This window comes from Morone saxatilis, unplaced genomic scaffold (assembly GCF_004916995.1).
Source record: "Morone saxatilis isolate NCDOM2014 unplaced genomic scaffold, NCSU_SB_2.0 Contig10, whole genome shotgun sequence".
In the NCBI taxonomy this organism is placed as follows: domain Eukaryota; kingdom Metazoa; phylum Chordata; class Actinopteri; family Moronidae; genus Morone; species Morone saxatilis.
The window spans coordinates 10,425,806-10,451,281 of NW_023339652.1; the positions used below are offsets into that span (position 1 = coordinate 10,425,806).

The window sequence follows — 25,476 nt, forward strand, 5'->3', positions numbered from 1 at the left end:
GGGCCGCAGGTCGGATTCGAACCCTGGGCCGCTGCAGCAAGGACTCAGCCTTGGTACATGGGGCGCCCTGCAAAACATTTCCTGTTCATGCACTTTTGGTTTGGCACTTATTTTTATTCCCACAGAGCTTTCTTTTACAGTTAACACAATTATTTTGCCTCTCTAAAGGCGAAAATATGTGGATATTCCCCTTTTAGTAAATGAGCAAGTTTCTTTCATAAAATACTTTACAACAGGAGATAAAGAGAAGACAGAAGGAGAGGAATTGAATTTTAGGCCCTTTAAAAATGGCCCACAAATCATGACTGGAGACTATATAGCTCCACTGTCACGACTAGATGGTGAAAAATGGAGTGTTTCAAAGAAAACCATTCTGTTTATCCAGTAACTAAACACTTATTGCCCAGTGTGTCAATGGTAACAAAACAGATACAAATTAAGTCATTTATCAAAATAACAATGTGATACACTTTCAGTCAATTGTAATGGACTCTTGATTGAGAAAAATTAAGTCACTGGTGCAAGGAACAACTTCATTAAGAGCACAGACAGACAAAAAGGATAGTGTGATGAAACAAAGTTCTTTTTTTACGACAGCGATCATTACAGTGGGTAAAACTGAAGAAAATATAATTGACCGTTTGTGTTGAGATTGATTTCTGTTTTAGGAGGAGATGAGAGGAGAGTTAAGTAACAGAAACTACTTGAACAGTCTCCTAGGCGTTCTCCTTTCCCTGATTCTCATACCACTTCTAAAGAGCGAAGAATAGAGACACGGATACATACTGTGACTAATGAGAAGTAGATAAAACACAATGTTGAGAGATCAAAGTCAATTTCCTGAGTGATATGAGAGGAGAGTAGAAGAGAAACTGCACTTTCGGTGAGAAAAATGATTGATGGATTGAACAAGTTTGTGTGAATGTGTGTGGAAAGAGCACCGTGTGCAGACAGATAATGGGGGGATAATGAGTAGGAGACAGATGGTGTGAAAGAGAAGAAACCTTGGAGTGTCAGAATGTGAAAGCAAACTGTGGAGAAGTCATAAGAGACGCTGAAGCAATCAATGATTCTGTGCATAGGTTTTTGTGTTAACTGAACTAGGTGTGTTTGGGTGCAAGTCAGTTTAATCCCTGATTTGTTGAGGGAGTCTCTGTTCGTCTGGGTGATTTGTACAAGTTTGCATTTGCATGTCCACAACATACACAAAAGCTCTGTCCCTGGCTCTTGAAGTTTGTGTTTTACCTCCTATTGATTTTATTATTGAGTTAATGGGCACTCGTGTTTTCTTTCTCCGGTAGGTTTTTTGTGCTATGATTTCAGGACTTTGAGAATGCGGCTCAATTCATAAATGTGTATTCCTGACATGTTTACATGCGTGCGTGTCTGCATGCTAATGTGTCGTGTCACTAACCGTCGGGTTCAGGCAGCCGTGATAGGCAGTAGTACTCTTTATGTGTGATGAGGTTGGGCAGACCTCTGAATAGACTGCGGCACAGTTTACACTCGAAGATGGTGTCCACTTCCCTCAGCAGCATGTGTTTCAGCTGGCTGGTGCCTGCAAGCCAAAGAAAAGCAGTGGGGATTACTTCCAGTGATTTAAGGGAGAATTATAAAGACATATAGAGACAGTATCTTTTGGCTGCCAGTGGGCATCTTACGTACAGTATCTTGTAATATATGAACAAACCCATAATCATGGTAGTGTTAGAAAGAGAAAGGGAGCACTATAAAGCAGGTTACCTTTGCCATTATAGATCATGCTCTTTCTATGGAGTGTGTACAATCGTAAACAATCTAAATTTATTTATACTTGTCTTGTAATTGTTAGAAAGGAATCTGCTGTGTTGTATACTGGTGTCGAACCCAGATTTAGGCTACAAAGTACAAATTGTCAAAAAACAACAACATTTGTTTTCAACATGCAGAAATGTATAAAAAATGTATATGATCATCAATATTTTTAAGAACACAAGGAAAAAAGAAAAAAAACAAATTCCACTCTGTATGAGCTTAATTTGCCACATCCCAGTAAAAATCTCATTGACCTTTAAAAGGGCTCAGATGATGATTGCCTTTGTATCAAGTGCTACTTTTCCGTCAATGTCGTCATCTCCTGTACTTTGTCAGCATGCTGACTCATATCTTCAATTTAATTACAATTTTACCATATGGAAGTATTCAGTGCTTTGTTGGATATCTGACTCATATTTATACAAAAGTAATTTGTACTCCTCTGGCTCTGTCTAAGTAACAGCATGTATTGTTGGCTCTGTGGGACATTTTACTCACACTTGTGGGCTTGCACACATACACACGTTTCATGCAAAATCACTGGCTGAACGCTGTTATGGTGACTCACACAGATGTCAGTACCTGCACAACTTGCTGTCTCACACTCACACACACACACACACTGTTGCATCCTCTCACATGTCACTTCATCCTCATTCAGATTCATCTATTGCTCTTTTGCCACTGGCTTAGTAAAGATGCAACTTCGGTGTTGTGGCATGATCGCATACCACAACAGCAGGGGATAACCGCGCTGGCCCTATGACATTATGGCCCTTCCTGTCTGGGAGCTGTGCCGACCAGTGACAGTCTCAACCCTTCAATGAGCTTTGGTTGCTGTGCTTAACTCAGTGCAGCTGCCTCAGAACATGTGTGTAGGCAACAAGGGAAAAAGCAGCAGTTGTAAAAGTGCTACGTTCTGCTTTGCATACTTAGATAGCTTTTGCATAAGGAAATTGATCTATTGAAGCTAATAGCTAAAAGTCTGCTTCTGTGTTAATGCAAAGGAAGTATTTCCCGCTATTGTTTTACATTAAATACTCCACGGCAACTAACCACTGGAAAGCTTGAATCCACTAGAGGAAGTGCTGGCAACATTATTTTATAATAACAATTGGTCAGCATCGAACACATTCTTTTATTTTTATCTTCATCTTCTTATCTTCAGTCTTAAATATTTGGCTAAAAACACAGACACAGGTGCACATCATAAATAATAATAAATAAGTGAATGGATAATAAGAAGACACAAAGACACAAACCTGAACGGAAGCATTCAATTATCTGCTGAATCCCAGACTTGGAGGTCTGCAGAGGCTGCTGGAGCAGAGGTGGATCTCCAGGCTCCACACAGAAACCTAGCGAGCGAGAGAGACAGAGGACGTCTTATCAAAGTGAGCATATAATTACGCAGAGAGTGTGACAGTCTTTGAGAAATGCACCATCACCTGTGAATTCCGGGGACCTGGTAAGACGCAAAGTATATTGCGGCGTGCTTAAAAGATATGTGCAATCACAGTCAGACAATGAGGTCTGTATGGGACAGTGATTCACTCTGACCTCATTACCTCCTCGCACACACACACACACACACATAGACACACACTAAAGGACAACTATGAGAAAGCAGGTCATCTATCTTTTCTATCCAATTTCAGTATATCATTAAATATATCCCTCATTCCTTAGTTTTATCGAAGATGTGATGAGAAGGGAAGTACAGGGCTCAGACGTTCAAAGAGGAACAGAAAACATTTCTCACTAACTCAATCTTGCGGTGATGCTTGTCCAGAGGACAACGGCTCAAATGGGAATATTGGCAAACATGCAGTGGGGGAGCAGAGGCATGCTGGTGGCAAATTTTTCTGCTTAGTCCAACTGTGTTCAGAGCCAGTGCAGCATCTGATACTTCAGCTTGGGTATCACACAGAGCCACTTTATCAGTCGAAACGGGAACGTGACCAGGAGGAAATGTATTGATGTGTATTGGAAAATGTTTTTTGCTTTTGCTCGACTTCAGTCACCAGGGAGTGAAGGGTCAGCTGGAGAACAGCAATCCTGGTGCTAGTAGGGATTTAATGTTTTGTTTGATTTACTGACCTGCTTTTACAATTTCTTTGTCACTTCATAACTTTTATCGTTTGTGTACTACAATAATACTGCAAGGACACTGCAGAAATCACCTTATGTCCTTCATACTTCTGGTTGCTTCAAAGCTTTATTAAATTAAAACATCTCACTATTCCACTCACTGCAGCCCATGCTAGCCAATGACGACATCAGTTAAATGTCTAAAACAAAAATATGTATGTGCAATTATATTATTTAGGTCAGAGATGTATTTTAACTTCAAAATGTAATCAGTCTTTTATGGCTTGCTTTCTGTCAAATCATTAACAATCCTGATTAAAATACTGCAGAGAACAAACACCACAAATGACTCAAAGTACAAAACACGTAGTTCTACAAAAAAACAAAACAAATATGTCTTTAGGGTGTTATTTTTTTTTACTTATTGATCTCAAACAAACACGTTTATTTTTCCTTTGTATAAAACATTAAATATAAAATAGCAGGAGTGGGGCTTGGGTTCCTGCATTATTGATGCAAGCTGACTGTGGCTCCATGACCCACAATGGGCTACTGAGATGGATAGTGGAGAGATAAAGTGCTCTCATTCTACCCGTTTCCATGCATTTTAATTTCAGCAACTTCATTTTTCCATCAATACCATCTTAACTTTTCATGGAGATGGGCATACAAACAGAGGGCTGAACAGCCACAAAAAGCAGACCAATTACACTCACAAACATCAACACAGACCCTGTAATCACCTCAAACACTTAAACTTAATTTCTCACATCATATTGATGTGAAAGAAGGTGCTGCAACAAAAAGAACATTTTGTAACAGCGATGTCTGGGACAAAGCTTTAAATAAAATATTGTCAGTGTTTCCAGCTGTGACAAATGTCCACTGTTTGTTCGGCTTTGAAGTATGAACTTCAATTACAGGCTGAAAAGCACTATTTCTGGTTAGTTAAGATGCACCACTGTCAATCAGAGGACAATGCTGTGTTTTGTTCATTCATGGCAACATATAAAATGATTTTTGTCTGTTTTGCTATTTAACCAGACAAAATTTCACACTTTTTGTAGGTTTTGTTCTAGCTGAGATTATGCTACTTCTGATCAGACAACAAGACTACAAGTGGAGACATGCATTAAAGCCTTGTTGGCCTCACACTTGCTTGAATGCACATAGACAAGCACATAAACCGATACTACAGGGTAAGTAGTGCAACATGGCAACGTGTATGTGGGTGTGTTGGTGAATGAGAGACAGACAGAAGACAAAAAGACCAGCAGACAGGCTGACACACCCTGAAAGATGCCGACAGAAAGAGCTAGAAATGTGAATGACAACTGTGTAAGCGGGTGTGACAGAGAGAGATGGAGATTATGTATTAATGTGTGACAGAATGTGTTTTCCTCATCCCCATCCCCCCACACCTCTCCCAGGCAAGCTGCTATATAATCCCAGCAGGGCGGGTCAGTGACCCGCTGACCTCCACACCCCTCTGCAACAGGGTCAAAGATCAACCAATCAGAAACGTCTGTTGAAGTAAACAGCTTCCTTTTACTATGAGTGGGGAAACTCTCAGCAGCACAGTTAGAAATGAACTCACAGTAGCAGGATTCACATCTGAATCAAGACATCTACCTCGGTTCAGAAAGCAATGATGGAAGGAGGAAAGCTAAGGATTGTGGGCAGCCAAGCCAAAAGGAAGGAAGGAAACAAGCAAACATGTCAGCATGTATAACGTTTTAATCCTATTTTAAAGGTGGGTTTAGGTTATATCGTTTGTTTGGAACAATTTCCTACTCAGTTAATGGCCTGTGTCTGTTCCTTTAATGCCCTCCACACACACTGTCACTTACACAGTGAGAGTAAACTAGGGCTGACACCTTCTGGTCGGTGGGTCAGTTGTTTGGTCAATATGCTGTCGTCCAACCAGATTCTCACTGCTCGGACAATCGCTATTGTTACTTTAATTAGGAGAAAAGCTTCTTAGTCTGTTATCTGGGGTCAGGAGGCACAACATGAAGACATAATATATATTGACCTAAGCTATATTGTTAGAAGTAACCTTCATTATGTATGAAAATAAATGTAGTTCTGTTTTAATAATCAAAACAGTCAAAAACACAAGTCAAAACACCTTCAACTTCAACTTGGACTGGAGACTGCAGGGCTTAACTTACTGAACATTTACTCAGCTCCAAACTAATTGACACAATGTCAAATAACCAGCAAAAATCTCTACATCAGCCCGCAGCCTCATAGGACAGAGGAGCTGAGTGGATGAAGGTTTTCTTTTATGGTAACGTGAGTGTGCATTTTACTACGGACTGCTACGGAGTAACAAGGGCTAATAACAGGCCAGTAACGAAGATTCACGCTCAACGATGGATTGATACGGTTATCGACTGTCCGTAACCCGACTTCAACTCTGAAGCTGTAAGGAAGCCATGTTTATGTTGCTTTAGTGTTCATTTTGTTAGTTAGCCTTTGCTTTAGCATGTTGCTAAATGGCTCATTCCTCTGGCTGAGGGATTCTGGACTAATATTGTAATGTTTAGGGACAACAGAGAGAAACTGTGAGAATGTAAAGCATCATTAGAAGCCTAATTTGAAACTGTGATTAGCACCCAGCAGCTAGATTTATTTAACCTAGAACAACATGCAGTTCTCACCCCCCCCTTTCAGAATTGTAACAGGCTTCTTTCGGTTTCCATTTTTTTCCCTGCGAGGACACACCATTTGATTCTATTTACACAGCCAGCCACACTGCGATGCTCTGGCAGTGAAGCTACACAGGCTGACAGACAGTTGTAGCCTGGGGGTGGATGAATCAAAGCAGCAGGAAGTGCAGAGGGAAGAAAACCTAACCCACCTGTGTTATGACCATGGCTGCCGGCGCCGGTCTGCTGAAGCCGCTCCTCGGTCTGGCAGCTCTGGTCCCTGGTCTCAGTTTGGTTTTCAGGCAGCAGAGGCGGAATGGGCTTCCACAGAGGCTTGGCCTGGGCAGAAGCGTCGTCCTTTTCTTGGACGTCTATCGGAGATTCCTCCGGGTCCAAGTTCCCCGACGGTGCCTCAGCTGAAGCGAGGGTCTGGAGTTGGGCTTGATCACAAGGCTGGTCTCCTTCTGGGGTTGCTTCCTGTGGTGGAGGCTGGGTGTCTGACTGGAGCTGGCCTTCCTCCATCGCCGCCTGACCACCGCTCTGGGGGACCAAAACCAGAAAACCAGAAAAGCATGAGCAACAGAAAAATGACACAAATATAAAACGAGTAAGTAAAGCCACAATGTGTAAATGTAAAAAATATGAGTGTGTTGCTTTCAGTCCAATAATCTGAGTGTCTTTCTTCATATTACCACTGGATGGCACCAACGTCAGAAGTGTTAAAATTCAATACATAATGACTTAAAGAAATACACTAACAATCAAATTACTTTAACCATATGTTGATTTTAGATTTTGCCAGCATCTACTTTGCATTGTGAAGTTTAGGGGTCAGATTATAGGGAACAAACAAGAAAAGTGTTACCCACACACACACACACACACGCAATCTTGTAAATTAAACATGATCATGGCTTAAATCCAACAGAGGAAAGCATGTCCATCACAAACAAAATTTGTTGTTGCATATTTTAGGCAGAATGAGGAGTCACAGCAGTTGAGAGAGAGAGAGAGAGATAGAGTATGTGTGTGTGTGTGTGTGTGTGTGTGTGTCTCTGTGGCTGTCATGTCTCCAGAAGTGTCCAGGGATTTTGTAGGTGGACATTAACCTTGTCGCACACAGCCACCCTTCAGCAGATAAGTGACTCCACACCAACCCATCAGTGTGCACACATACATCTATCTGTGTGTGTGTAGCTGTGTCTCTTGACCAGACCTCCTTTCTCTTTTTAAGTCCCCAATCTTTTCTCCTCTCCCACCCACCAATTTATCCTCATTTTCTCTCTCTGTCTGTCGGTCTCTCTCACTCCTTGTGTCCCCGCTGCCCTTGAAGAGGGATAAATGACTCCCACCGTTCAGGCACATTACAGAACATCACCACAGGACAAGTGGGCCACTTGGACACCATGTCACCAGTACACACACATACACACACACACACACACACACACACACACACACACACCACAGCATAACCAAATGACCACACAATAGCTCTACAGTATGTTACACATGCTCAGTGAAGCCATATGTGCAGTACAATGCACCTAACTCCTTACAGCCAATGAACACAATCAATCTGAGTAAAGAGATGAAAAAAAAAACAAAAAAATAACATTTTCATCAAAATGTAAAACTTCTATGGCAAGAAAATAAAACATCAAAATCTTGACTGCCCAGTGGCCAGGTAATGAAACACCAGGGAGCCCCACCATTTAGGTAGCATATGAATTCAATCAATCAATTATCATTATGTTTCATTGACAAAGCGGTAAATGGGAAGCATGAGAAAGGGGACTGATCGGAGGAGGTGGACTAGTCACTTACTGTTTAATAAAACTACTAACTGGAATACAGAGAGTGGATTATACTGTTTATGACTGATTACTGAACATGATTTATTTCCCACATCCATAAAAATAGGAATATTCCTTACATCAATATATGATATGATCCTCTCCGTTAGTTTAATCATGATCCCAGACTGTAATGAAGATCATTTCTGAACAAAGCGCTCGCATTAAATGAGCAACTGCTGTCTCTGTGGTGCTTCCTAGAATACGAATAAGTGAATTTATCGCAATACAATGAGTTTCATTGTATTGCCTGGTGTCTGAGCACAAACTGTATGTCCCTCGTGGAGGTAAAGGCTATGAAATAAAGAGGGCATGCTGTAATTTCCCTGTGCACAACAAAAAGTGTTAGACATGAATAAACAAAGAATCAAACACACAGGCATAATACAGGGTTGGGATTAAGTCTAGTTCTGGAATAAAACAGACCTTGACTAAATTTAATCAGTCTCCAGGAAACTGAGCACCTATTGTGATAAATGTAAAGTTTGGCTGTCACATATGCTAATAGAGAGTAAAGTGTGTCTGTAAGAGTGTCTGGTAAACCAGGATAAAGACATTCAGAAGGTGCCTTTGCAGTAATTTACAATGTGTTAGTGGCCTATACCGTATACTCGTCAGCCAAGCATCAAATTAATTCTTCTCCACGGACACACATGGTCAAATTTGACCATTACATGATAGTTGTGGGGGTCGGGCTGGGTCTTAACATTAAAGAAGTGTGTTTTGCACAATCTGACAGTGAAAGGTGTGAGGCTGGACAATAACATCTAGACATTGCTGTCTTTTTTTTTTCCAGTACCTGTCTGCGGTGACAGTGAGAGCTCTTCCTCCCAGTGGACTTCTGGGCCTTCACCATGCTGCCAAGACTGGCCTGTGGCACCACACGTTCACTACCAGCACACACCTGTAACCTGCAACAACACTCTACATGAGCCAGGGAAAGGCTAAGGATAAGAAATTACAGACGCTTCTCATGTCTCATCCTAGCACTGTCTTCATGTTTATTTACATTGATTCACACCTAATAGCCACCTGTTACCTTGCAACAACTAAACTTTTGCTAAGAACTGTTATTAAGTGTGCGTTACATGTGGCTGCACTACCGCCTGCTGCATCATTGATACTTAAACATTTGAGGAAAAGAGGACAATGCAATGGAAATGCTAACAGATATGTGTTCATTTTCTAACCACTATACTCGTAACTATCACAATGCAATTAAAATACAGTGCTTACCGTACATGTTATCATTTTCTGTTTTTAGACTATTATGTTCTGACATCCACAAATAGACCAACCAGATCCTTCTTTATTCAAAAAGATCAAATTAATTAAAGTTGGCAAATTATATTGATCATTAGAATAAACAACAAAAATCGACTTCTGTTGCCAAACAACACATTTCAGTGCAGAGATTTCTTGTGAAAGCATGTTTAATGCATTAGAAAACACACAGTCAACATAATGGCTCTGTGTGTGTTTACTGGCTGTAGAGTGCTTAGAAACTACCGAGCGACAAACAGGATCTAAATATAAAACAGAATTGAATATTTTAAGGTCACAGTAATGGTTTCCCACAATGCTAATTTGGCTGCTCGTCATATTGCTGGCAGGACAATTAAACCCATGTTACCTGCAGCATTAGTCTGTATGAGGAACACTACCCCTGTGTGCATTTAAAATCAGTACATTGGCCTTCCTAACATAGCGTATGCTAATGGCTGTATGGTTTCAACAGAGCACCTTACAGTGTCAGGAACACTGTTACTGCATATATATATATATATATATATATGTTGCTCTGCATTATAAAACATTTTATAACAAGTAATTGTATGCAAATAACTACTGCTGTAGTCAACATACATACATACATACATACATACACACATGTATATGAAGTACACAAAGGCCTTCTACTGGGAATTGTTGGGAACCTGCCTCTGAAATGCGTACTGTGAGTTGGGATCAACGGATATTCTCCTCATTTCTGGCATATTAGAGTATGTGTCAGGATGAATATTTTGACCAGTTTTCATTATATTGTATTCCCTGCTGGGCAATAAATTAACACCTTGGAACAACCCCACAGTCTTCATATGCAAAGTGATGTACAAAACTCCACTTATTTAGGTTGACGAGAGCGTCAACTAAAACACGCGTGCTTTATTTCATTATATTTTATTTCTATGACAGCATCAATGGTGAAAGAACATGTGTTGTTGCATATGTTGCCCTCTAGTGGCGGTCTACGTTAAAACAGGTCAGTCCAACTCAGCCACATGCACCTGACACCACACTAGTGCTGAATTCCACTGCTTCAAAATATGCATTAGCTGCACTGTGGCATACTGAACAGCCTCATTTGCTTTCCAATTTGTTATCCTCTCTCATACCTACTAGCAACAGTCCAGCATTAGCTGTCATCAAATCGAGCCAAGCAACGGATAACTCTGGACGTCAAAATTAGCGGATAAGCTTTAAATGTTCCAGGAGTCAAATGGTGGGCTAATGAGATGGGCTGCAACTGACAGGTGCTTAATGCAGCGTGGGACACTGGTGTCACAGACTTATGGAAAACTGTAACGAGCAGGCAGCAAAACACCAACCAACTGAGCAGGATGTAAAAAAGGAAAAGTATTTCTCTCTGAATAAAATCCCATCTCTTCTAAGCCTGGGGTCAACATACATTAGTTAATTCTGTTATTTTATGGTAAACTATCCAAAAGTAGTAAATACATGGACTAATAACTAAAAAATAATGCTTGTGCTGTATAACTATGGGGACGGAAATGGAGACATGTCTTTTTGAAGTTCAACACCTACAGTGAAGTTACATGACAGGGAAAGGTAAGTGTGGTGCGCACCTCAGATGCTTCCATGATACAGCCAGTGTCATCATTACATGCACAGGCATACACAGCTTGGGCAGGCTTGTTTTTCCACTGAAACTCCAGCAGAGGGAGACAAAGCTTGGACTGGAAATGTTTTTCCAGTTGAAAAGTTTTGTAGTCTGGTGAGGTCTCCAAAAAGCATGACACGGAGCAACACACACAAGGGGCCACAGAGGGGTTGCCCCAACACGACGTATGTCTCAATACAAAGGATGGGATTTCGCTATACTGTTTCACTAAGGCATGCACACATATGTAGTTCCGCCTAGTGATTGAAGTAGCTCCGGCAACCAGGAGCAAGTGAGACGATTACAATTCAAAACAACAACTATACAACTTGACTAACTTAATTATCTGCCAGAACAATGTCAACATGAAGCCACTGTGTACATGAAAGACAAAGGTCAGACTGCTCTTATGGCCTTGTAATGGGAAATGAAATACTTTGCAGGGTAGCAGCTGTGTAAATCATGTTATCATGCAGGTATGGTCCTCCACAGAGGGATCCCCGTGATTAACAAGAGTTTTTGCATGGAATTAAAAACAAAAAACACTTGTGCACCTGTGCTTTGGGAGCAGTGAATCAGCACCAAACCATGGGTCACACATCGGTTTCAGTAAAGTCACTTGAAGGACTAGACATTGCTTAAAGTTGAATGTGAAGAAGACATGGTTACTACATTTCAATCCCGAGTTTTCAATACACTCTGTTGACTGGATCGGATGGCTGCAGTCAGAGTTCAACATGATATTTAGTCATGAGGTAGATCATAATACTTCATGCTCGACAGTTATTACTGACAACATTGAGAATTTGCAACTACATGCAAAATGCATTATGTCTATCAAGTTGAAACAGCAATATTTATGTCTAATATTAGCAGTGATTTTTTTAAATCTTGGATGAATATGAAAACACACAGACCTATGCACACCACTGTCAAATACACTATGAGCTGTTTTCCATGGGTGACTAGCTCTAACTACAGATGATAAGATTTTCCCAGACTGCAGTCAGAAAACAGACGGACTGTCCACGGTGATGTGTCTGACCAGTGCACACTGTGTTCAAGTGTCAGGGTTACAATCAGACTTTAAAAAGGCGTTTCCAGACTTCCAAACCTCTGTAACAACCACGCATTATCTTTCAAATTCAGGCCGGACACATCAAACAATCTGCGTTTAGTAGTGAGGATGGACCAACTAATTATGAACTGTGCGATATCAGGACAGGAGAGGCTACTTGCAGTGGTGTAGCTGTTACATAACAGATAAACACCACTGGAGTTGAGGCTCATTTGAAGGGGAGTAGACAGGGGAACGTCAGTCTGTCAGGAGTGGAATGCAGTACCAGTCCCAAACAAATGTGGGTAATGCGTGTGTCACACTACATTAATTTAGTAGATATTCTGTGCTAATTCGGCTTCTATACACTGTGTATCCTACACAGGCTTCAGCAGGAGCTGACACCTCGCACTACAAACAGTGCACAGTTGCATGAAATGATGTGTACACAGTGAAAGCGTGGGAGATATGCTATAGGTGGAGTGTGATTTGGGGACTTCATTACTGAACCATTTCTGAGCACAGGTTTGCCTTGTTGAGGTTTAACTGTAATGAAGACACAATTAATTTCAAACAGAGCTATTAGATAGAACATTATTTATATTCTAGCAAAATTAAGAGGCATATTGATGCATTATGCACCTTTCCAGGTTCTATTTATATCAGGAAGGGAGATTAACACTAGCCATTAACTATAATAGGAAATTAGGACTTTGACCGGAAAGTCTGTCTACCCTACCAACTACATCTACAACAAGTCAGGAAACAACCACATTTAAAGGTTGTATTCCTTGATTTTTTTAAAATAATGTTCATTTTAGTTGGTATAATACATAAATAACTGATGATAAGATGATAACATTCAAACTCAAGTGGATTTATCCCTCTTCTCAAAAACTAAAAACCTCTGTGGGTAAATCTGTGTGTAGTTAGCGTGATCCCATGCTGTGATTTTCCCTCCACAGTCTTCAGACTGCTCTACAGAAAACTCTACATTGGTTTTAGTTGCAAGTGTGAGCTTGGGTGAAAATACTGCTCTATTATGTGTTAGCTTGTTAGCTATCTGTAGCCCCGGATGACCTGTTGAGGGTCAGCATTTCACCCCATGCATTCTGGGAAACTCTCAAGCACCCTGTCAACCTGAAGACAAGTAAGCAGGTACAGGAAAAATATATAGGATACCTGCTTACTCCTATTCAGCTTGACATCTGTGCATTAGTGAGCGTCACGGTAAAACTGAGCTTTTACAGAATGAGCCTCATGCAAGAACATATTCCTATTCCTGTTTATTCACCAAATGAGCCATAGGAGGGATGATACCAATAACATTATCATTTCTGCTTATTGGACAGGTCTCGCTTACAGATTCTTCATCAATTTTCTGTGCGGAAAAAGCACAGAATACCATGTAGAGAAAGTTACAGTGATTTTAAGTTTTCTCTCGACTGGAACCATTCTCTTTTCATGTCCCTAGCCATACATTGTTCATCTCAGTCTGATGATTGTCACCTTTTCATGAGTAGATGTGTGTTTGTGAGATTTGACAATTAGCATTAGCAACAAAAATATGACTAAAGAGTAAATAACAACAACTAACTAACAGTAAGAAGACCCTTCACACTGCTGAGCTCCAAGTCCGGCTGTCAGAAACCACTTTGTTGTTCAGAATATTTCCTATTTACTGTAATTAGAAATAATTAATACTAAAGCAAAACAATGTGTCATTGGAGCAGCACTATACAGACATAAAGAGGGAATTGTTCAGGCTACAAGAAGTTTTGCTTTCTAAAGCAAAGTGGTCCATGACTAATATGAAAGGTGGTCATGTGACAATCACAGATATTAGATGAGACAACTTTATAGCAAACAGCAGGTGATTTACACTGTCAGGTGCAACAGAGGATGATACTGGAGGGAACTTTCCTCAACTTGTGCAATGTATTTATAAGCTGCTCTGCCAAAATATGGCACAAAAAAAAATATTACATCTAAAAAGAGAGTACATTGGAAAGCCGCAGTGTTGATATAAAAAATAGGATATTAGTTTTGGCTAGTTGTACAAGCCTGTACTTGACTTGTACAACGGGTCTGGACCACTGGAATTTTGTTCATATCTAAAAGAAAACTGGTGAATGTCACAAATTCTCTCAAATCACTTGTATGTGCCATTTAAGAACACATCTGTTTATACAAGTGGTTCTTGCACTAACTGACTGCCTTCATTCACATCTACAGTAGCATTTTATATAGTAATCAACAGCTCGGTTTGTCTTGGGATTCTGAGCCTCATTTGAGTGTGCCACGGCACCAAGAAGAAGGTTGCACATCCCGACTGAAGACCGGCTGCAGCTTAATTACTTTGTTGAGGAGTGTTTCATAAAAACCTGACAGGCAGCCGTCTGCCGAGCTGACCGAGGCTTAAAAGGCCCAGTGTGGACAACCGTCCGAGAGCATATACAACACTCTCTCAACTCACTTCTGAAGAGGCTTTATGTACTACAGAAAGGTCTAAAACAAACACATCCAGTCACACACACGTGCCAATAACACTTGCACACACAAAGACGAGGGACTCTCCCGTTTCCGTGGCAACAGACGTGGTTGTGAAGTAGTGACTCCTGTTCTGACTCAGGTAACGAGAGTAAAATATGTCCTGGGCTCAAAGCGATTGTTGGCATCCATGGTTCAGAACCCCAATTGTAATGCTGACAGATACGTTTTATTCTATTTCTTTGAAAATGTCAAACTATTCTACATTAACTAAAAGCATATTTAACTCCAAAGTTAAACTTACTATTGTTTTGGTGGTAAATCTTTGGAAAGCAGTGTTCATTGGTGTCCCGACCTTTGATTTTAAGAAACAACACATCCCATGATGTGCTGTGGAAATGTGAGAAATAAAATGATTGCCTGCACTACACAAACTGAAAGCCATTTAAAAAGATCAATGAGGGGAAAAAAAACTGATTTGAAAATAGCGTTTTCTTCCTTTCCCCTTAGAGCAGTACTTGATAAACAACTGTTGATGATCTGGGTAATGCTGGAAAAAAAAGGCTAATACTGCAGAAAAAGATGAATAATATGAGCCTCTGTTGCCTAATGAATGGGCAAGATGTGACCGTAACGCCTGAGGTTCTTCTGAGACTGACAATCCTAAGAACTTACCACTTTTTGGCTAAACAATTAGACATAAACTCCTCCTCTGCTATACAGTTATAACCCTGAACAAATCCACCACTACCTTGTAATTGACACATCTTCAGGACTCACTCCATCAGTAGCCATCTAACATAATCTAGAATTTCCCAATGTAAAACTTCAATGGTCCTGACACATTTCAAACTTTATTTTCACACACTAACCTTTGCTGCAACCTTTGCATAATATTACACATTTACACCTCATGATATCTTTTCCGTTACATATTTTACAAGCAAATATGTTCCATCTCCAGTGATAATCCATAGTGAATTTTGTTTATACCAGCCAGAAATCAATTTGTCAAAGCATTTCCCTTTTGGGAACATCTCTTATTTTAGGAGGAAAATCCTCATTTGGCCTCTCAGGAGCAACAAAGGAGGTAAATCCATGTCAGAAGAGCAGAACTTCTCCTCTGTGATGCCTAAGCTTCTCTGATTTCTACACGATAAAGAAACTTCAGCCTGTCATAATTCATCATGTAAGAGCGTGCACGTATATAATGTATGTTATGTATGTGTTTAACTGTGTGTGTGGTTCTAGAGCCTTCAGATGTGTGCCTGCCTGCAACTACCACTGCCTTCTCTGTTATTTCCGATGGCTGTGTGGAGGCGGTCTGACAGGACTTCCTCCTAATGGAGGGACTCCACACTAACTGACATGATGCTGACTGCTGGCAGACACCAGTAATACCACCTGACCACAAGATAGGATGGGAACTATGATGTGGCCTACTGACAGAGTTCCCCTGTGCTTGTCTAATCTTACTGCCAGTGGCTGTAATGTCCTGTGCGACAACATTAATGAACATGTGCCCATAAACATGTGATGCTTTATTCGGAAAACTCCCAACATAAATCACTGTGGCCAACCATTCCCTGCACAGATTTAGTTGCAAATGGGGAAATACCTGAGAGGGGCACAGACACAAACAGACAAAGTACACACACATACGCTCATATATTACCAAATTATAGAAATATTGCCTCCCAGACAGAAAATTTCAGTTTTACCTTAGATTTCATCGCTCAACAAAGTTAACTAGACTTAAATTTAAGGGCCTGTAATGAGCTCCACTTGTTTTTCTGTGTTAACTTTCCTCACCCAATCAAACCAGAACACACTTGGTGGCAGGACAGCGGGTATCAAACGCCAGGATTTGGCTAAATTTGCTATTGGATTTTCAAACAGCAGATATAAAAGGAAATTCTGCGCAGTACATTGTGTGGTCCAGAATCAAAGCAGGCACACAGCACATGAGCAACATAAAGAGATGCAGCAGCAGAGTGTGGAAAAGGAACGTGGACACAGATTTAAATAAATATAGCCGTGGGAGGTGCATAATGGGCATTTTCAGTCCAGGTGCGGATATGCACAGCCTATGATCTTTAAAATCAAGCCTCTAAAAATCACACATAAGTATATATTTAAACACTGCATATGGTAATGACAAAAAAAAGAAGCAGCAATTCCAGGGATATCCAAAAAGCACTACTAAAAAGATCTTCTCCAACTTACTGGTGCATGTCTGTCACAATGGGCAGAAAGTAGCTGTTGACAGGTTGAGCTGTGCTGGAAACTCACAGTGTTCACCTTCACCACTGACACAGCAAGACAACTGTTTAGGTTAGACTGGTGTACTTAATATCTGATTTGTGGGCTCTCAAAATATCTGACTGCAGCTTCCTGGCTTGCAGGCATCGGGACTAACTGTAGAACGACTGTAGCTGAACTTACTTACCGACTGGCTGCCTGACTGGATATCATAACGTCTGTCGCTCTGTTTGCCTGACTGACAGGTTACAAGTTTATGGGTTTGCTCAGTGACTTAACTTGCACATTGGTTTGATGAGGTGACTCAGTGAGTGAACGCAGCACTACATCATTAAACTGACTGAATCATACAGTGACATCACTGAACTGTTGCCGTCAACAAACAGCCACGCTGGTAAAAAAAAAAAAAAAGCAATGATACCTGGAAACTTTATCAGGGAAGACAGGCAGGCAGTTTTGGCTGCTGTTCTAATAGGGGAAGACTAATCTCAGGTTGCTATAAACCCAAATCTCATGAGATGATGGAAGGCCAGCTGAGGCAGTCATAATACTGGGAAACGGGATGAATGCAAACAATATATAACATGTGGATCAACAAACATAAAACTATTTTAAATAAGCGGGGCAATTCTGCCAACTTCATCTTTCTTTCCATTTTATTTTAGTTCCATATAACCCACTTTGTTATCTACACTCATGTCCTAGTTATCTGTTCATATTCCTCTTCAAGGTTAGACTGGCCATCTTTACTACTCATGTACTGTGTTACAGACTTCAGACAGGGTGATATTGATGGGCCTAATCTGAGCTGATTAATTACCTTTACAACACATGTACAGTAGAACCATCTCTATATCTGAGCTTAGACTGAGACAGGTTATTGATCAACATGCAATGCAAAGTAACTTTGCAGTCAGTTGATCATATACAGCCACATGCAGATTCAAAGTTGCACGAATGAACCTGGAACCTTAAATTATCGCAGATAAAAATAGTTCATAGTGGCAGGGCTGCCTGACTCAGGCCTTCTGAGGTGAATCTCTACCTTAGGGACCATCTTTCCAGGGTGCAGGTAGCATTTTCTACTTCTCGACTTGCCCCTGTAACAATACTTGATACGCTACCCGACTGCATCTGTGGCCGTTTTAAAAGAGCACAGGAAGTGGACGCTGTCATCTAAATTTAAACAAATTACATGCAACTTATAGGTTAAGCTTAGCCACATAAAACATATTTAGACAAGATCAGACAATATTACTAATTTAATCAATTTGCAGAAACAAATGCTATATATTAGCACTATTTTAATTGTCTAACATATTGTAATATCCCCACATTGCTGCAGTTTAACATATTATAATATTTAGATATATTACCTTAAAGTCTTTTATATTTAGATGCTGATCACATTGGATCCTATCACTAGATGTCATGTTATGGTATCAGCATGTCACCAATCACCCGGTATAACTGATACAATAAGTACATCTTTCCCACACAGCACAAGCTCCTATGAAAGATTCCCACGCTGACTAAATCTACACTTTCTAGTTTGACAATTTCAGGACTTTCTGCCTCGTGAATAAGTTCTCTGAGCTCTGGTGGATGAAACCATGCGCAGCGCCCAAAAGCGCAACAGCAACAAATAAAACGTTCCTGGGTAAAAACGCCCTGCTCATCTCCATACCAGAAACGCGTGGCGCGCTATGGATGTAACAAAATCGACGCGGGTGTGTATCCAGTGTCCGAATCCCCATCCAGCTTTATTCTCTGCGCTGTTAATAAAGGTTTTACGGTCATATCATCACGATCCAGTGGAAAGACATTTATCCACACATGAGCGACTCCACAATAGCCACATGCACCGAGCACCATGAGGGAAGGACCGGACGGATATACTCCTCTCCGGCTGGCCTGTCGAGCCCTAAAGCAGGCTTAACCAGTGTGTGTACGCATCCACTTACGCATCCCAGGCAGGGCGAAGGAAACCTAACCATCCCGAATAAACGGCGCGATCTTCCGTGTTGATACACAATCCCAAGTCGGTGCACTACTGGAGAGTGGAAGCGCACGGCGGTTGTTGCCGCCCGGGTCCGTGTCGATTGGTTCCCTTTCAGCTGGGGCAGCGTCAGCACACACACACACACAGTCTCCATTTGCAACTCCATCGCCCCCCATGGGCGTGCGAGGCCGCGGGCTGTGACGCAAATGGCACTGGGTGATTTGCAAATGACATATCTTCCTCAAACAGTGTCGTCGCCACGGGGACTGGTCCAATTCTCCAGATATCACACACAGAAATATCCATCCGATGGTGGGTGACGAGTAAATAAAGGCGGATGAGCAGTTCGCTCTACGGGGATGCGGTTGCATAACTCAGGAAACTTAATAAAAATGTGCACGGAGCGAGCGATGTGCAGTCTCCGTGACTGATGTTTTGTCGTTGTTTCGAGTTGATCGCGATGGCCTGTACCACAACAGTCCGCACACGATCCGTGCTCGACTTTTGGTCACAGGAGGAACCAAGCAGAGCGTATACACAGGGAACCGAGTGGCCTCGCTATGGTGGATGTGTGGTGGCCAGTGCTAGGACGCATGCACGTAGCTGACGGGGAAAGACAGGACAGCCGGAGTGGGACTTAGGACCGCATTCACAGGCCATAAAGGGCCCGCATGAATACTATTGTGCTCTTTTATCCAAGAGTCCCCCAACTATTTACAAAAGGTTGGCCAACACACACAAAAAATATCGCGGCGAAATGGTGGCGGCGGTTACAGCAGCTGCCACTGTGCTCTGCGCAAAGCAGCAGCACAATCATTGCGCAGCGCCGGACTTCCCCAGTTTTGTGCAAACTATGTGATTCGTCCAAAAGACTTTTTATTTTTATCTCATTCAGGCGGTCCTCGTCTGGCCAGCGGCGAACCAGGGCGCAGGGCAGTCGCCGTTCTCATGGCACGATTTGCATCGCCCCCCATTATCCCCGAAAATCTCTTTTTACACGGTTATATTGTCAGCCGAAAAACGCCACTATTTTGAGCAACAAAGGGGCAGCTTGACTTGATCAAAGGGAAAGCCAAGTACAAAATGCACCTTTCAAGCCGTAAAAGAGAGGCCCCTCATAACGATTGCAGCATGGCAGGGGAGTGCGGCGTAAAAACGAGCTAACCCGAATAAAATACACACAAAGGCAAGGTGCAGTACTCCCATAAATACGTCCATCACCACCCTGGTAATAACACTAAACCATCCTCGGCCGTTTGGATTAGCCTAGAGCCGGCGAGGATGTCATTATTATGAATGTAAAACGCTGCGTTTTGCGGCTCCGTGCCACCTTTTCCAAGAAGCAGCTTGGCGCACAGGACCGGTGACCCTTCCATCTTTGCGCGTCCTTCTACCGAGCGAAACCACGAACTAACTCGCATTTTGACGATTCACTATTGAATAAAACACATTGCGGCAGGTGATTTCCTCTTTGAGGGGCGAAACGCTGCGTGTGAAGGCTGCTACAACTCTCTGAAACTATTCCTCTCCCCGCCGCGGCCAGGCAGAAACAAGAGGGCGATGACGCCATTTTCTGCAAAAACAACCATGCTCGGGAAGCCAAAGCGAAGGAGGTTTAACCCGCTCCGCAGCCCTCCAATCCTCCTGAAACGCATCAAAAACAAATACCTACCTTGTATTTGTTGGATGGGTGGTGTGATAGTGTGTTTTGAAGAGGTAAAACTGCGCGGCTGTGGCTACTTCGAGTCCGGAGATTGTTTATTTCGCCTCCCAGCGTCCCCGGCTCACTCTGAACAAGTTGGTCTGCGAGCCGCTGCCTTTGTGCACCCAGAGGAGCCTCTCAGCATTAAACCAGCCTCTGCGCAAAGGTGCACCCTCTACGTCCAATTTCAGCTGGAAATGCGGGCACTTCGGGGCGACATTGCGAAAAAAAGGAACGCCTTGACCTCTTTGAATTAATAAAAGTTGTATAATTTTCCACCTTTTAACCAGAGGCCACGGTTGTAGCGCCGATTGGTCCCCCAAAACGCGCAGCCCTGTTTGAGGACCCACAGCTCTCCACAAGACTCCACGACTCAAACGCAAAGTAAAGAAGGAGTGGACACACCCTCCCCAAAAACTGAAGACTTCAAATAAAAACTTTAAAATACTTTATATGGCAGCAATTAAATAAAACACTTGAGACATTCAGCAGAGAAACAATTAGAGGAGTAAACTAACTCGAATTCACTTCCATTATATTTGTTATAAGTACAGCATGTTTGGTTAAAGATCTTCAAGTCCTGTTTAGATCAAATCATTAAAACATATGATATTTAATAGTTTAATGGTTGTTCAGTGACTTCCTGCACTGTGCAAACGAGTATGTGGGAATGTGTGTTAATGAACCCCCCCCCCACCTTTTAACAAAACACTGGCACTTACTGATGATAACTTCATCAGGTCACAGTGCTGATTCAAGTGGTTTCAGTCTAATTTACAATCCTCCTAAGAGCCAATCAATCAATAATCGACAGAATACCATTTATTATTAGTTTGTTAGTTCATGTTGTTTAAGGTTCACGGTATCACACAGCTGCCCCCTGTTAACAAACACAGAAGCCTTCATAAACATATTTTACATATTTTATATTGTTTGCCGAGGTGGTGATAAAATAGTATAAATAATAACAAGAATACGTCATTTTATTGATTTAGCCACTATGCTAAAAGTAGCTAACGCCATTGAGCTGCAACAGGAGCAAGTTAGCTAACCTTAAATTCATAATTATGTCAAATAAATATCTGGAGCTTATTGGTTTCCACTCACTATAACTTCCCCTACGTTTAACCTGCTTATAAAAAACCACAAACGAAGAGGTTTTTTCTTTATATTCTTAATAAAACGACAGGTGTGGGATAAATTAAACCTAAATAAGTTTAAAACTAGCTAGCTTAAGACAACAGCCGAGAAACAACTCGGAGAATATAACGTTAATGTAACATAAGCTACAGTGAGAGGTGGCAGTTCAGCTAGTGTTTTAGATATAATAACAATAACTTATAACATTAATAACTGCGGGACACAATACTGTCTGCAAGTTCATGCTAATGTAGCAAACTTTTTACCTTGTGTCCGGATTGTTGTTGAGCAGAAACCTGAAAGATTGAAGAAAGATTAAAGAAATGACATTTTTTTTTGTCAAACACACAAAACATAACAATATTTAATAGTTAAAGCAAAAACAAGCTCCTGAGCAAACAAGATATTAGGTTAAAGTTAGTTAGCTCATGTGTTAGCTCAACTGACTCACCTGTTCTGTGCTTAATGGAAAAATGTTAAAGTTAATTAGGAGCAGCTGGTTAAAAACATTTTACATATAAATACATATAAATATATATATATATAAGGTGAGTTTATGGAGGTGAGTTTATGGAGGTGGGGTGGTGACAGAGAGGAGGTATTTCTATGAGGATATGGGGTTATTTATTTATTTTTGACACAAAAAGTGACACATTTGTTCAAATGCTATGAGAGTAGTCACACAGAGATTCATTAAAAGTTTTGTAAGTAAGGGTCTATGGTCAAATAATATATTTCATAAAACTTTATTAGTCCATTAGCGCAATGCTGTGTTATAGAAGCAATAGGTTGTTTTCTTTGCTGTTCATATAATTGAAGTAAGCTGTCACACAAGCACTACAGATGCAGTTGTCAGTCAATAGTAAGTATAGTATTAGGCCTACAGTGTAGTAGAAGTAGTACATGTAATTATGTACTACTTGAGCATAATATAGTGTAGTAGTTGTTACCAGTACTTTAACAGCCAAAGGTTGCCACTGTCTGTAGGATATAACACATTATTCTTACTGTCTTTGTCTTATAGTACTTTTTATCGTGTATCCTCAGTGTAATTACCTTTTTCTTATACTTCTATATGCTATTTGTTTTGGTAATCCTGGACACGGGCTTATCGATTGTGATTCAAGAATGCAGGGAGTCGTTAACCGGATATGATGGTGAGATGCCGTCAGAAACCAGTTAATTACCCTCCCTGGTAATTGTGATTTTTGTGTGATTTGAATAATTGTATATTTGTATTTGTATATTTTATGCACCAACTGCACCAGGTCACATTCCTCGTAGGCGTAAAAACCTACTTGGCAATAAACCAAATTCTGATTCTGATAACTCATTTTAATGAGAAAACTGTAGCAGGTAAGTGGTTTAAAAAAATGTAAACAGAGCAGATATCCCCATTAAACTGGAACTGGAACCCTACAGTTGAGAGATTGAATTCAAGTATATATGAAAAGTAAGCTGCTATCTTACTTCACCCCGAACAAGATGACATTGTGAACAAACTGAAGTGTTACACTAGCTATAAAGGAGCCTTCTCTTTCTGCCAACATCTTGAGCTATTCATGAAAATATTTCATTTAGCCACCAGGTTAGGCAGCACTTGACAAATATTTGATAGATATAATGATACACAAAATGGTCTCCTGAATACACACTGCAAATATCTCAAATCAAATAAAGAAAAACACTCAACACATTGAATGCAATGTGTTGGGGGAATTTGAGAAGTTCTATAAGAGTTATAATCCCTGCCAGCTCTTTCCTTTAGGCTCACGAGAGCTCTCAACAAAAGGTGCCCACCACTATCGCCTATACACAATTAACTAAAGCACCAGCATTATTCCATTATCATAAGAATGCTGTTTGCAATGGGGGGAGAAACTCCTCGGCATTCATGGACATCGCCGAATAGAGCCCGAGAGCTTTTATCTTCTCAATTACATGCAGGCTGCATTTATCACACCACCTAGTGACATGTTTGGACACTTTTTGTGCATGAAAAATAATTAATTTACGCTGCTAATTTAAATAGCCTGTTTATAATTATAGCATGGGCCACAAGTGGGCCTTTTTTTGGGTGGAGGGGAGGTGTGGGGGATTGGACTGATGAAATCTTCTCTAGTTTTTCCCTATTTAGGCTTCCATATGAGAGCAAATATTGTGATTGAGAAACAAACATTCACCGTAATCAAATTTGTGCTCAACTTTCTTACCAGATTGCTGAAAATTGAAGTCTATTTGCACAGTTTCTAATACTTCCTTGGATATGTGAGTATCTGATATCCCTGGAAGCTGCCTATGATTATGAATTCAGCAGACGACCTGCGCAGTAATTGTTCATCCCAGCAGGAGTATCGGAATAAATGAAGACTAAATAAGAGCAGTCCCTCACTTTGAGGTTAGCGTCATTTGCTCTGCACTGCATTTACTTTCCCCGAGTGCTTTTGATCTGATATGTGGCTGATGAGATTCGGGGTCGTGTTAGAGGTAACTGACCACAAGGTGTCAATGTTGCTGGGAATGTGTTTTCGGTCTGTCATTTCAGTCCATTAATGTAGAGAGCGTGGAGGAAAGCAGCGGGTAGAAAATGCCTGCTGGATGTCATGCTCAAATAAATCTAATTGGATGTAGCGATTTGTCTGGAGAGCAGTAATAGATGGCAGTAGAGCCGTCTGTACATGTAACTACAGCAACTGGATCAGAATGTTTGCCAAAAGCTGGGTTTTACAGACTTTACACATACGTAACCCCTTTTAAAAAAAAGCACTGCACAACATAATAGTAAGAGGATACAATCTATACAGTGTATTTTAGGCTGAACCATTCCTCCTAAGAGAAAAATGATGTTTGGAAAATGCTGTAGGCATATGAGCAATATAGCCGTGCAAGAACAGTCATCATGAAAAAATAATGCAGCAGCTCCTTTTGTGGAAAAAAAAACAACAACAACTCTCATAAACTCTCCAGCCTCAGATGCAAACGTTGGAGGGAGTCTGATCACGCAGTGTTGTGTGTTTTGGCCACAGTGTCCCTTTGCTTTCAAGTTTTTATGTGTAATTTAACTTTAACTTCCCTCTCTGCCAAATGAGATTCTGTTTCTTTCTGACCTTTGTCACATGCCGTCTTATTTTCTCAGATAAGAGAATTACCATGAAAAAGGCCAAAGGGGCGTCTTAAACTCACTCGACCTACAGGACCTTTATGGACGACTTCACTGTTGCTGTAAAATCAATCAAACGGCCGAAGTTCAAAGCCTACTATTGATAATTTTCACATGACACCCAGCCTAAACTCTCATACCCCAGAGGAAAACATCAACATTTGAGTTTGAAGACTGTGATCATTACATCCATATTGTTGCTAAGAAGGTTAAGAGAGTTGTCACGACAGCTGCTGTCATGGGTCATATTCAGATTTTTGAATCGGAATATACTGTATATCTGACAGACTTCTGAACGGCAGACTCAGTTAAAAAACTAATTTTCAGAAGGAAATTTAAACTTTAATTTATAAGCAATAAAACACA

General features: G+C 41.0%; 1 protein-coding gene across 2 annotated transcripts in view; it reads right to left on the reverse strand.

The window, feature by feature from the left end:
- znf800b (zinc finger protein 800b) overlaps positions 1-21,172 on the reverse strand; it is a 29,063-nt gene extending 7,891 nt beyond the window's left edge. The window contains exons 1-5 of one of the 2 annotated variants that reach the window (XM_035677389.1): positions 20,781-21,172; positions 9,195-9,306; positions 6,752-7,079; positions 3,057-3,152; positions 1,415-1,558 (exon numbers count right to left, since the gene is read on the reverse strand). In XM_035677389.1, coding sequence (XP_035533282.1) covers positions 1,415-1,558; positions 3,057-3,152; positions 6,752-7,079; positions 9,195-9,251 — 625 coding nt within the window. In that variant the 5' untranslated portion in view covers positions 9,252-9,306; positions 20,781-21,172. The remainder of the gene's footprint in view (positions 1-1,414; positions 1,559-3,056; positions 3,153-6,751; positions 7,080-9,194; positions 9,307-20,780) is intronic. The other variant, XM_035677397.1, reaches the window with a different exon arrangement.
- Positions 21,173-25,476: the final 4,304 nt, after the last annotated feature.